At 53.5% G+C, this 14,123-nt stretch overlaps 1 protein-coding gene across 3 annotated transcripts in view; it reads left to right on the forward strand.

Moving 5' to 3' along the window:
- NAV2 (neuron navigator 2) overlaps window positions 1-13,821 on the forward strand; it is a gene marked incomplete at its 5' end in the record, with an annotated part of 768,636 nt that extends 754,815 nt beyond the window's left edge. For all 3 annotated transcript variants that reach the window (XM_079709585.1, XM_079709583.1, XM_079709584.1), the window contains 6 exons: window positions 1,319-1,473; window positions 1,674-1,745; window positions 3,392-3,588; window positions 4,488-4,606; window positions 11,209-11,412; window positions 13,078-13,821. In XM_079709585.1, the coding sequence (XP_079565711.1) occupies window positions 1,319-1,473; window positions 1,674-1,745; window positions 3,392-3,588; window positions 4,488-4,606; window positions 11,209-11,412; window positions 13,078-13,203 (873 nt within the window). In that variant the 3' untranslated portion in view covers window positions 13,204-13,821. The remainder of the gene's footprint in view (window positions 1-1,318; window positions 1,474-1,673; window positions 1,746-3,391; window positions 3,589-4,487; window positions 4,607-11,208; window positions 11,413-13,077) is intronic.
- Between the last annotated feature and the right edge of the window lie 302 nt (window positions 13,822-14,123).

The raw sequence follows: 14,123 nt of genomic DNA on the forward strand, positions 1-14,123 counted from the left end.
GGGAAGGCGCCCTCTCCCGGGACCAGCGAGAGAAGGATCCTAGGCACGTGGCTGGAGGTCGAGCCAGGCTTGAATTCAGCCCCCACTCACTCCCCTTGGCCAGGCACCCTTGTACAGAGCACAGCTCCCCAACTATACCCTGCAAGCCTGCATGAGGAAGAGAGGGCTCCGAGCCTCAGGATCCGTGGCCTTGTCAGGTGCCAGAGGCCAAGAACCCATAGTGGAGAGGAACTAAAAGGGAAGATAACTAGTAACTTTAAACATTGGGCTGCTTCTATCACTAAAAGCCACATTTTGACTTAAAAGGGAGGCGTGTGTGTGTGTGTAGGAAGCAGAGGAGAGATGACCCCCCCGAGCATCCAAGCCAGCGTGCAGGACAGTGGCCTGGGGAGGCGCCCACGCCGAGTCCAGATCCAGCCCTGCTGCCGACCCTCTGTGCCATCCCAGGCTGCTCACCTGACTGAGGGATGCCTCAGCTTCCTCATCTGTAACATGGAGAGTCATAGCGCCCACCCCAGAGGGGCACAGGAGTTCATACGTGTGAGGTCCCAGAGCCGTGCCTGCCGCAAGCTCACTCCATCCTCAGGAAGTTGTTCTGGGTTCGCTGGCCCTTAGCTCACCGTTTTGGCCCCTCCTCCATCGCACATTCTTCTTTCTCTTCCTTTTCTGACGCGCCCCTTGCCCCAGCCGTGCTGAGCTGTGTTCTAGTGCCAGCTCCAAACAGTGCCCTGCCCATTCCTCACAGTTAAGGCCAGAGGTTCCCCTTTCACCCAGACCTTCCAAGGCCCCCATGCGTGGAGACCACCCCCGCCCGCACCATTCACTGTCTGTCGGCCCCAGCACTAATCAGCAGGACATATGTGCGTTTGGGGACAAGGGCGTCCTTTGCTGTGCTGACGCATCAAGGGCTTCTGTGTAGATGGCCCTCGGGCAGTGCTGTGGGTTAGAGAGATGTGTGAGGCACTTGCCCTCAGGAGCTTCCTGGGAGGTTGGCAGAGTAAGAAATAGTAGCGCTTCTAGAGGGTGCTGGAGCAGGTACAGCACCACGCCTGGGCACCCCCATGGTGCCTGCTCTTGCCCAGGTTTTCTGTTGCCTAGTGAATTCCAGAAGCCGGGGCCCAGGCCTTCCTCACCACTCCCCCGCCTGCACCCCCTGCGCCCAGGCAGACGCCCTGTAGCGGACAGGCACTCAGCAGCGGTTACCGTGAGGCCTCAGGAAGGGCCCCTCTGCCGGTGCCGGCCCGGGGCAGGGGAAGGCCTTGAGTACGTGCGTCTTCCTGGGGGCATTCACCCACTCATTCCTGCCTGGCCTCCGCAGGAATTGCGCCAGTACCTGTCCAACCTCGCCGACCAGTGCGCCAGCGAGAACAACGCTGTGGACATGCCTCTGGTCATCATCCTGGACAACCTGCATCACGTCAGCTCCCTGGGCGAGATCTTCAACGGGCTGCTCAACTGCAAGGACCACAAATGGTAAAGGCAGCTCTGGACCTCGTGGCCCCTGGGAGAGATGTGTGCTACAGGGGGTAGGAGCGCTGCACGCACGTGGCAGGGAGGGGCTGGGGCCGCATGGGGGGAGGGACAGCAGCCAGCAGCCATCTACCTAGGCCCTTAGATGCCCCGGGACGCTGCGACACCTTCTCCAGCTCTCTTACCCTTCATTTCCCCCGCAGCCCTTATATAATTGGCACAATGAACCAGGCTACCTCTTCTACACCCAACCTGCAGCTTCATCATAACTTCAGGTAAGGAGTCACTTTTTGAGTACCTGCTGTATGCCGGGAACTGTGAGCATTTTTCCCAGCTTCACTCATTTGATTCTCACAAAAGCCTCAAGTCGTTAAATTTATCATTCGCAGTTTACAAATGGGGAGAATTAAGTGGTTTGTGTGAGGTCACACAGCCAGTCGATGGCAGGGCTGACTTGCACCCAGATCTCTTTGATGCTAAGTCCTGGGACAGCAGTGCCCCGGGGGCAGCCCTGGGCAGGGACTGTCCATGCAGCCCTGCATGTCACCAATGGCACGTCTGTCTGTCCCAAGTGGGCGTGAGCAGTGAAAGCCCCTGCTTATGAATATCTTCATGGAGCAGAGTCTGTGGCCTTCGAGCTCCAGCTGCTGTGAACCCTGTGCCCCAGCCCCGTACCGAGCTACCCCACTGCTGGGCTGTGGGACTTCTGCCATGCTAGGTTGTGTGACCTCTCGCCTTGCCGTTGCAAAATGCCCTTTGCCCAGTGCTGACACTCAGCTCACTCCATATACTGCTCCCCTGCCTGGGGCCTTAGGTAAGGATGAACAGCCGTCTCCTGGGGTGAGACCACCCCCCACCCCCCGCCGGGCTCATTTTCATGGCCATTCTGCTGGCATCCCTGTTGAAAGTAGAATTGCAGTTATCAGAGAAATGCCAGCCCCGCCAGGTCACTGAGATCATGGGTCACCTCTGCATCCAGGCTGTCCCAGTCTTATGCACACTTTCTCTTGAATGTCCCTCAAGACCTTTCTGCGCCTGCTTCCCTCGTCACCGCCACATCATCTCCCAGCACACTGTTGCAGTCATTTTCTAACCAGTATGCCTGCCTGCCCCTTGGCCCCCCTGCAGGCCATCCTCTGTGCCAGTGGCAACCGGAGTGAACATTCTAGAATTCAAATCTGACTGTAAATCCTCATGCAAGGAGTCCTTCGATGACTCCCCATTGCCTCCAGAATGAAATCCAGGCCCCTTAGGTTGGCAGGTCAAGTCCAAACTCTGGTTACACTGAATCTCTGGCAGTTTCCCCGAACACCCCACACTGCTGCTCATGCCTTTGCAGATGCTGCAGCATGCTCTGCACCCCACCGCCGCCCCAACCCCTGCTCCTGCCTTGCCTCGTGTGGCTGCTCCATTCATCTCCTTTGGTCTCAGCTCAGATGTCCCCTCTTCTGAGGAGCCTTCCTTGATTCCCCAGGTTTCATCATCTCTCGTTCCTCTTATCTGCCTCCTCCACTAGACTGTGAGCTCCTGGGGAACAGGGACTGTGTCTGAGTCATTGTTACAGCCCCACAGCCCAGCACGGAACCCGTCACAAGCACAGGGGGCAGTTAGCTCAGTGGTCAGAGCTCAGCCTCTGGAGTTGGACTGTCTTGGTTCTATTCTTAGCTCTTCTGTTGACTAGCTGTTTGATCTTGAACGAGTTGCATAACCTGTCTGTGCCTCAGAATTTCTACCTGTAAAATGGGTGGCAATCATATCCATGACACAGGGTTGCTGTGAGGTGTTGTGAATTGATATATGTTCAGTGTCCAGAAGAGTCCGGTTCGAGTATTAACATATGCACCTTCCAGCTCTAGTGAGCTTTGATTCGTGAGGTTGGCCATAGTCCTTGTCATGGAAAAGTGTTCCTGACTTCTTCCAGGTGGGTGCTGTGTGCCAACCACACGGAGCCCGTGAAGGGTTTCCTGGGCCGGTTCCTGAGGCGGAAGCTCATGGAGACGGAGATCGGTGGGCGGGTACGGAACGTGGAGCTGGTGAAAGTCATCGACTGGATTCCCAAGGTCTGGCATCACCTCAACCGCTTCCTGGAGGCTCACAGCTCCTCGGACGTCACCATAGGTGGGGAGGGGAGGCCGGGTGGGTGCTGACAGGTGGGCTGGCAGGGGAGGGAAGTGCTGCTCCCGGGGCCCTGGCCTCCTCAGGTGGCTGTCCCTGGGCTGGATGCTGCACTGGCCACATGGATAGAGAAGGGGACAGAAGGACAGGCACAGCCTGGACAGACCCCGGGGCTGTCTGTGCCCTTCTCTCCTGCCCAGAGCTCTGGGGCTGATGAGCAGCAGAGAGAAGTGTCCAGCCCCAGGCTGGTGCAGAAACTACGGGCTCAGAGAGGGGCCCCCACCCCGAGGCTCCCCCAGGTGGAAACCACCCTGTGGGATTGGCTTTGCTTTATAAATAAAGTAATGCTATCGACATTCCTAAAGCTTAAGCTTCAGAGAAAAAAAAAAGATCACTGGTCATCCCACCATCCTGATGTAATCATTGTAATTCGAGCTTATTTTTTCTGTCCTTGTCCATACATGTTTTATGTAGTTGCAGTCATAGTGTACATACAGTATGTTCTCTTTATTTTCACTTCACATTGTCTCATGAGCATTCTGTATTGCTCTGCAAAATAATTACTCTGCAAAATAATCAAATGTGGGTGCACCGTCACTTCCTTAACTGTTTCTGTTCTCTCGGACATCGACTGTGCTTCCATTTGCAAAGGTTAGGACTAATAACATCTCAACGAACATCTTTCTGCATAAAGCCTTGCCTCCCTTTGGGGTGATTCCCGAGAGGAGCACGGTCCCAGGGTGGGGTTAGGGAGCCCAAGCGTCCTGCTCTGTGCCCACCACGTGGCAGTTGGTATTTCTGCTCTCACTCAGAAAATGCAGGGTCCCTCCTTTGAGGGGGGCCCGGGCTGGCTTCTCCTGCCCCCCCGTTTCAGTCTGACTGATGTTCCCTGTGGTCCCCAGGCCCCCGGCTCTTCCTGTCGTGCCCCATCGACGTGGATGGTTCCAGGGTGTGGTTCACCGACCTGTGGAACTACTCAATCATCCCCTATCTCCTGGAAGCCGTCAGAGAAGGACTCCAGGTAAGAAGCACACTGCCCACTGACCTCCTCAAAGTTCGAGGGACTGTTCTAGTGACGAGAAGGGTTGTCTTTATCTCCCTCTTCAGAAATCTGACTGACGTGGGGTGACAACCCCTCACCTGTGAAGCCATCCATCCAGCGCAGTGTAAGAGACACTGGGCTGCGAATCCTGGCTCTGCCACTGTTAGCTGTGTGACCCTAAGCAAGTCATCCAGCCTCTCTCTGCCATAGTGCCCTCATCGATGGAAGAGAGAACGATAGTACCGTGCCACAAAGAGTTATTGCCAGGGTTCAGTGACATCATGGCCATCGAGTGCTCAGCATAGTGAGTGCACAAGGACTGGAATATGGCACTTCACAGTTTGCAAAGCATCTGCTGTTTGGTTCAAGCTGTGCATTTGTCCTGGGGTTAGGCAGAAATTTTTTGGTTTTATCCCCATTTTTTAAGAGAAAATTATGGCTCAGAGTGAATAAGTGACTTGTCCAAGGTGAGGAAGTGAAACTTGAAGAATCTGGGATTTGCATCCAGGCCTCAGGTTCTTGGCCCTAAGCCCCATGGCTGCCTGACGCCAGGACCCCTCACAGGTGACCCTGGGCCCACGTGGCCGCCCATCCCTCCTGCCCTGCTGCAGCTGGAAAGCCCAGATCCTTCCTTCACTTCTCACTCAACCCAGGGGCTAATGCTAGGAGCTTAGCAGTAAGTTGGAGATTGTAACAGTTTTATTGTTGAGTCTGGAGGTGGCCTGAGAAGGTTGTCAGCTTTCAGGACCACTCTGAGTAATTAGCAGGCATCACGCACAGCCGAATAGTCCAGGAGCCAGCTTAACACCCGGGTTTCTGAGGGCTGTGTTTCCTCAGTACCGGACAGTGGGAGACACACCATGCCGGTGGAGGACCCGGGGCGGGGGTGTGTGCACACCCACATACACATGTGTGACGGCACACCTTAATGGCTTCCATCAGGGTTTGTCATTTGTGTACGTTTAGCTGAGCCTGGCGAATGTTCAGCTGCTTTGTATCTGTAACATGCAGCAGCACTGAGGGTCTTCGGAGACATTCAGGACAACCAGGGCTTGAAAAGGAAGGTGCTGCGCCTCTGGTCACTGGTATTTCATTGAACTGGAGCATGTAGGCTGCGTATTCAAGCCACCGTGTTCAAATATAAGTGATTGTGAAGACAGAGAGTAGCAAGAAATTCGGCAATCCCTTGACCGGCCTTAGTTTCCAGTGTCTGAAGATCATTAATTGATGGCAGCATTTTAAAAAAATTATAATTGACATACAGTATATTAGTTTCAGGCATACAACATAGTGATCTGATATTTTTGTACATTATGAAATTACACTCTGGTAAGTCTAGTTACCATCTGTCACCATACAGAGTTATTACTATATTATTGACTATATTCCCTATGCTGTACATTACATCCCCATGACTTATTTATTTCACAGCTGGAAGTTTGTACCTCTTAATGCCCTTCAGCTATTTCTCCCATGTATGGCAGCATTTCTGTTTTGTCAAATGTGGCTTTTGAAAGAAAATATGAAAGATTTCAGATCTGTCAGTGGACTCTCTTTAGGTAGAAAAATTCGCTGGGTAAAGTAGCCATAATTTAGTCTTTACTCAAGTGGATTTGTTCAGACCGTTAGCCACCCAGTCACTCCTGTTTTCTTGGGATGCCCCGCCTACTGGGTTCTTGGAGTCTGTTTCGTTCCAGAAGCCTCTCTCTCTTCCCATCAGGGGCTTCCGGGGCCTGCAGTAGAAACCCGCGCTGCTCGATAGAAGCCACAGGAATTGCAGGGGTGAAAGGGGCACTGTTTCCTTCTATTTCTGCCTCGCCTCTCACTTCTCCCCTTTGCTCCTTTGCCCAAATATGTCTCCTGGTGCAGGACAGGAGTGACCTAGAGTGTGCTTGGAAAAAGTCGTGGGTGCTGTTGAATAAAGCACGTGGGTGCCCAAGGAGGCACCAACCAGGAGGGGTAGACTTTGCTCCAGCCTCCAGCTACACATCAGAGGCCCCTCATTGGTCCTCGCTAAGGATGGACAGTGCTAAGGCCCTGCTCCTTGGACCTCAGCTTGAAAGAAGACCTTGTGGGCATGGCTATGAAAGTCCTGGAGAGGTTGCTGATGGACTTGATCTTCAAGGGCCTCTTTCCCACCAAGAGCAAGGAGGCTATAGGTGAAAGGACTTGGGGGTGGCTGTGGAACAGCCCATTTAGGACAAGGAACACATGTCACCGTCTCAGGAGACTCACCAGTTCACTGTGAGGCGAGAACAGTCATCCCTTCCCTGTGCTGTGGGGTCTTTTGAAGGACAGTCTTTCAAGAACATGGAAGGGGCTTCCCTGGTGGCGCAGTGGTTGAGAATCTGCCTGCCAATGCAGGGGACACGGGTTCGAGCCCTGGTCTGGGAAGATCCCACGTGCCGCGAAGAAACTTGGGCCCGTGAGCCACAACTACTGAGCCTGCGCGTCTGAAGCCTGTGCTCCACAACAAGAGAGGCCGCGACAGTGAGAGGCCCGCGCACCGCAATGAAGAGTGGCCCCCGCTCGCCGCAACTAGAGAAAGCCCTCGCACAGAAATGAAGACCCAACACAGCCAAAAATAAATAATAAAGTGAATAATAATTTAAAAAAAAAAAAAAAAAAAAAGAACATGGAAACAACCAGGGGAGGCAGCCAGAGTTAGCATTGTACCAAGTTGCTCAAAAGTGAGCCCTCCTGCCCCAAACCTGTGACTTCATCCCATTCTGCAGCCTGGGAGACCCCATGGAATCTGCAGATTCATGAGGTACCCTGGAGTGTTCTTCATGTCTCTAGTTTTGAAGGAAAGTTTGATGACATTTATTGAGAGGCTGCTACCTGCCAGGCACTGTGCCAGGGGCCTGACAGGCATGATTCCGTCTAGTTCTCAGCGCCCAATATGCACCTTATAGACGAGGAGACCAAGGCTCACAGGTTTTGACCCTTCCCCAGTTCACTAGGTGGGGTGTGGATTGAGCCAGCGTCGTAGCCCATAGCTGACTCCTCGGTTACTTCCGTGATTTTTCAGGCTGTCCTGAGACCCCTGTTACTCCACCCAGACCCCTCAGGTGGCTCAGGGAACCAAGTATTGTGTTTCATAGCGTGACTTTCTACATAAGATTTCATTTGACAAAAAGACTCTTCTATTAAAAAAAAAGTTTAAAATTCCTCACTCTCCTTCGTGTTACCTTGAGTCCCGTGCTCACTGGGCGCTGGGCGCTGTGCAGGCCATTTACTCCGCCCTAACCCTGCGAGGAGTGGTGTGGCCATGAGGTGAGCGCACTGTGGTTCAAAGCAGGTAAGCCCTTGGCCAAGGTCATAAGCTAAGAAGAGGTGGAGCCCCAGATTGGGCTCTGGCAGGGCTGCCGGTGGTGGTTGGCAGCACAGAGACCCTGCTGCTGTCAGGTCTCACCAGGGGCTTCCAGTCAGCCCCTCCAACAGGCACAGCCTTGCCTGGAGGAGATGTGGCATCGCCCCCTAGTGGATACCAGGTATCATTGCAAGTTTTGGCTCCTGAGTCTTTTCCCAGTAGAGAGTGTGTGTGTGCGCGCGCACGCACAACTGCTTGTAGGCTCTTCCAGAATGTGTACCTTGATGCCTTCATGTGTGATAAACATGTGCATCCCACAGAGTGAGACGGTGCCCAGTGGCGAAGTTTTCAGTTTCCAGTGTCTTGGCTCCCTCTTCCTGCCTTGGGGAAAGTGAATGTCCTGTCTGTACAACTGTCTGCTGTTTCCCAGAGCTGCCTTAGGGCTCTGCAGGGGGACCAAGGAGCATTACGACACATCCTTTGCTTGCCACGGTACTTACCCAGCCATTCATCACCTGGACTTAGACATGTCCAGCGGCAAGTGGGGAGGCTTGTAAAAATATTCTCTGTTCTTGCAGACGACGTTAGGTGTGCCCAGGTGTGCAGTTGTCGTACGACTTAGTCCTCAGCCCTGTTCCCCTTTGGAGTTTTCATTGTAAACACTTGCCAAAGTGTCTAAAGCCTGCAGAGTCACTCAAAAGACCCCTGTCCCCCTGGTGGAAAGGGGAGAGTGGGGAGCCACTGATCACATGAACCAACCTGCTCTGAGACTCTGGGCAAACCTCCCACTGCTAAGCCTCGGGTTTCCCATCTGTAATCTGAAAAGTGTGGACTAGAAGAGTTTTTTCAGGCTGGCTCTGTGGAGCCCCGAAGTTCCTCAGACCACTCATAGTAGGGTCAGGGGAACAGAGCAGAAATTTAAAAGCCACGGGGCCAGACCCTCTAGGAACTTGATGAGCTCGGAATTCTAGACTCTGTTGTTCTGCAGCCCTGAGCATCTTCTCTTCCAGGCTGGAGGATGGAGACAGAAGCAGTAGCTGCCAGAAACGACGTTTGGTTCAGCTCACACATGTGAAATCTGGCTTGGGAAAGTCAGCTGAGTGCTGTAGGGAAAGCCCTTGGAGGAAGAAGCTTCTACAAGTTGCAAGAATGTTTCTCACGTGCAACAGGCTTTTTCAGTTCTAACTAACCCTAAGCGCTTTGTGTTCCCTTCCTCCCTGACTCGTACCCATGCGAACATGAACCTTCACACGATCCCTTGCTGCTCGGACTGTGAGTCGCCTTTCCAATGCCAGACTGAGCTCTCAGGCCTAGGAGTCACTGCTGCCCCAGGTTAAGGAAGGTTTCGCAGTACACAGGGCTGCAGCACTAGACAGGAAGGGCGCTGGTGTCTGAAAGTGCTGAGTTCGTAGAAGGCTATGTATCTTAAGTGGAGGAGGAGGCCATGGATGAAGGGAGGTGGCGGGCCTGTCTGCAGTGTGGGCAGGGCAGGCACTTCCCTGAGACAGTCGAAGGGGGCTTAGGCAATCGTGAGACAGCGGAGGGACAGCAAGCCCAGCCCAGGTGACGTGTCCTCGTCGGGTGGACAGCCTGGCCTGCATCTCCCTGCTCCGCTTTTGGCTGAGTCATGTGGCTCTTGCCGATACCGAGTGGTTCAGAGTGGAGTCTGTCAGCAGGGGTGGAGAAGGGAAAGGCCCAGACAAGGATGCCAGGGTCCTGGGTTCGAATCCAGCGCTGCTCCGAAACCTTTCACAACTGGCTCTTCTCTTTAAGCTGTAAGTTCTCCATCCGGTAGATGAGGCCGCTGGGACCCCAGTTCCTTCCAGCTGAGGCAGCCTGTGACCTGGGAAAGACGTGATTTTATCAGTCAGAGCTCAGCTCTCCCGTACTGTCAGCCTTCTCTCCCCACATCCCCCTCCCTCCCCTCTCAACTGTAAGAGTTCTGGGAGGACAGAGGGAACAGGCAGACGGACAGACAGGCTGCGGTCCAGACGTAATTCCACTCTAGAGTCCCCCCTCTGCAGCCATTGTGGTTCAGGGGGCTTTGGTCTTTGTACCCCTGTGGTGCCCTACAGAGGGGGTGCCCTTCCAGAGCCACAGGTGGCACTCTCCTGGGTGGGCACATCTTGTCCTGGCTGTGAGCCAGTCCTGCCACATCTGCTCAGACTTAAGTGGTCCACGGACCTGGGCCAGGTCCCGTGGTCCACGGACCCGGGCAGACTTGGATTCCAGTTCTGCCTTCTCTCGTCCCTGGGCCTGGCTCCTTGTCTGGGAAACTTGGGTAGTGATGCTTCCTCTTGGAATCGCATGGTGGTTAAACAAGATATTTGTCAAGTGCTTCTCGTAATCCCTGGCACGCAGGGAGCTGTAAGGTGTGGCGGCAGGGGTGGTGTTAAAGGGGAAAGATACAGAGAAGGCACCCAGCCACGTGAGATGCAGAGCCTCGCCTGGGGAAGTGGTGCAGCCTAGGTTTTTGCTCTTTGAAGAGTGTATGTATTTCTTGAAATTGCCAGAAGAAGTCACTAAAATCATCGTATTATTTGGTATTTCAGGCTTAAGGAAAGGAGCTTGGAGGCATGGTATGTGATAATTCCGCTTTAAGAGCAAATTAGTTGTTCTGGGCAATTTTGAGAAATACGTGAGGGAGGAGAAGCAGTTACAATTCCAGTTCCCACATGGAACCCCTTTAACAATTTGCCTCTACACGGGGGCTCTTTGAGAGTCAGACTCACTTTAAGAAATGGGGTTTTATCGAGCCAGAGCCATTGGTGACCTCTTCCTGGGCTGCTGATACCCAGCACCCCATCTGTGTGGCGTGGAGGGGGGGCTACTCAGTGGGATGACAGCCCCTCTTTCCAGCTCCACATTCAGTGACATCATGTTGGTAATTGATTGGCCACGGTGGGAGTATTCATATCATGGAAATTGGCAAGCACTTCAAATCAGAGAGTTGTTTTTCAAGTTAGATCAGCGAGGCTTAGAGTTTAGGGCGACACAGTGAGTCAGTGGCAGAGCTGAGGTGTGAACCCAGGTCAGGCTGACTCCAAAGCCAGTGCTTTTACTCCCTAGGTCATGCTGCCTTTGGTCTTAGCACGTCAAGGTGTCCGTGCCTTGGATGATTTCCTTAGGATTTCCTCTGGAAGTGGAATTACTCCATCAAGGGAAGCATAATGCTGGGCTTGGAGAGTTTTTCAGAAAGTTGCAAAACAAGGCCTGCAGAAGAGGTCTCGGCCCACTTCCTAACTGTTCCTTCTTTGTCTGTTTCCAGCTGTATGGAAGGCGGGCCCCCTGGGAGGACCCCGCCAAGTGGGTGATGGACACCTATCCTTGGGCAGCCAGCCCTCAGCAGCACGAGTGGCCTCCGCTCCTGCAGCTCCGGCCCGAGGATGTCGGCTTCGACGGCTACTCCATGCCTCGGGAGGGGTCAACCAGCAAGCAGATGCCCCCCAGCGACGCTGACGGAGACCCGCTGGTGAGTTCTTGGCTTCCAGAGCAGCTCCGCATTCACTGAGCACTTACAGTGTATTGGGCCTCATGCCAGGCACACCGGAAATTTGGAAGTGACTGAGCCCCAGCCTTGCTTTGGAAGGCTAGACCTATCCCAAGATTCGGGACATTTTTGCCAATATTTTCTTCCTTGTTTTTAGTTTTTCATTCGTGTCTTTAACCCCTCTGAAATTTTTCAGATAAAAGTTCAAGAATTTGACTTTTCTCCCTAAATGTCCCTACACCACTCTTCACCCTCTGGTTTGAGTGCCAGCTTTATCATGTCTTGCCCAGTAGCCCAAGCCAAATGGTCAGGAGCTTAGGCAGGGAGAGGTTTGAGGGCGGGAGGGACTCATGGAGGAGAGGGCAAGCGGGCCTGAATGCGGGTCCCCTGGCCAGTGACGTGAGTTAAGCCTTTAACGCTGCCTGAGCACCTTTACTGCACTGATGCTAAAGCAATAAAGGCCCTTTAAGAAAAACCTGGGTCAGAGATCATACCACTACAATTCTAGAACTCTCTGCCAATGTAAGACCCATACGTAGGCATACTGCGAAATTAGACCTAATAAATCAAAAGCCCTGTTAAAAGAAGGTTGAAACACATATACCGGAACCTCCCACGGTTAAATGACCATTATCATGCTATAAATTTAACACTGAGCTCTCTTGGCAACTCAGGCAAAAGGAAAAACACTGCAAAGAATATTGCTTGCATTACCTAATGAAAGAACACATTCATAAGAGATGCGGCAGGATTAAAAGACAGTTGACTTGCTGTTCTATCCCTAGTGACTAACTGATTTGCTAGATAAAAAATAATAATATTGGGCTTCCCTCGTGGCGCAGTGGTTGAGAGTCCACCTGCCGATGCAGGGGACACGGGTTCGTGCCCCGGTCCGGGAAGATCCCACATGCCGCGGAGCGGCTGGGCCCGTGAGCCATGACCGCTGAGCCTGCGCGTCTGGAGCCTGTTCTGCGCAACGGGAGAGGCCACAACAGTGAGAGGCCCTCGTACCATAAAAAAATAAAAAAATAATAATTGCCCAAAAGTTTCTGAATTGGAATCCAGGCCTCCCTGTGCTCCGAGGCTCTGCTTTACTGATGCTGTCCTCTGCCTCCCCGTGGAGGCCTTGACAGGAGCTGGAGCCCAGGTGACTCCAGGCTGCCCTCTGGCTAGAGCCAGGACTACAGATGGGCTCGATGCTCATCGAAGGGGGAACCCTGTGCCTCAAGGTCAGCGGCGCTGGGGCGCTTGGCTGGCATCTCACCCAGGCTGAGGGCTATATTTGAGTAAGGTGCCCCTCCCAAGTAAAAAATATATACACATTATCTTTTAGAGGATTTTGTATTTTCAGTGATCTGCGTGTATTAATCCACACCGTAACGTTATAGGGCAGGTATAATTATTCACATGTGACCAGTGAAGAAACTGAGGTGTAGCAGTTAAGTCACTGGCCCAAGGTCATGCAGCTAGTAAGTGGTGGAGCCGAGACTTGAACCCTGGAAGCCTGGCCGAGGGCCCATGCTCTCGTCCACTGCGGACCACAGTCCCCAGGGTGAGTCTAGAGGAGGTGGCGTGAGCTTTGGAGAGGCCAGGCGTGGCCGGCTGACCGGACCGGAAGCCATGTCGCAGTCTCCGCTCTTTCCCCAGATGAACATGCTGATGAGGCTGCAGGAAGCAGCCAACTACTCCAGCCCCCAGAGCTATGACAGCGATTCCAACAGCAACAGCCATCACGACGATATCCTGGACTCGTCCCTGGAGTCTACTCTGTGACGGCCGGGCCACGGAGCCTGCCCTCCTGCCCTCCACCCCCCTCCTCTGCACCACCCTGAGCCAGCCCCCGGCCTCGGCGTGAGTGCCGCGCGAAGACCCGGACCCTCCTCGTCCTCCAGCCTTGACCTGGGTGCAGGCACCCCGGGCCAGCCGCCTCGGGACCGCTTCCTTCACAGGGAGAACTGCACCATCTTCTGTGTCAATTATTGTCTTGCCTTGTTGCTGTGACCTTCCTAAGACACTGAAAGATACTTCTCGGGAAAGGACCATCACCGCTGAAATGGAAAGGGTTTAAAAAAAAAAAAAAGCCAACCCACTTGAAGCTCTGAAACCAAACAGCATCCTGCCCTCAGCGGCCCAGAGACAGAAGAGATTAGAGCAGAGCTGAAAGCGGAGACCGCAGGGCTTCCTCCGCGCACAGACCCTGCAGCTCCAACCCCGCCGCCGCCTTTCCACCACACCGGCCACACAGAGATCCGATGCCAGCCGGGGCCCTTGCTTTGGTCACACTCAACAAACTGCAGAGCCGCATCGCAGGAAAAACTTAGGAAAAACAAATCGTGCTTTCTCTTTGGTTTGTTTTTTAAATGGTGCTCTCCTTACCCGAGAGGTATTTTGCCTGTTCCAGTTCCTCCACCGCCTTTCAGACCCATCAGCCTCTGCTTCTTCCATAAGTGAGAGCGAGGCCGAGCGGATGTGGCTGTCAACGCAGAGCTGCATGTGTCTGTCTCCTTCTCGTACAGAAATGAATCAGGTCTTATTCCTGCTAACACTGTGTACAGTGGGAATTGGTCTACCTTGGCGAACCGATCACCCCTTTGAGAATGAGGTTGAGTTTCTCCCTTTCTGACTCTTTTGATTTTGAAGACTTCTTTCCCCTCTCCTTCCCCTCATGATCAGAATCCATCCTTTGGTGAACG

The sequence above is a fragment of the Hyperoodon ampullatus genome (genome assembly GCF_949752795.1).
Source record: "Hyperoodon ampullatus genome assembly, chromosome: 7".
In the NCBI taxonomy this organism is placed as follows: domain Eukaryota; kingdom Metazoa; phylum Chordata; class Mammalia; order Artiodactyla; family Ziphiidae; genus Hyperoodon; species Hyperoodon ampullatus.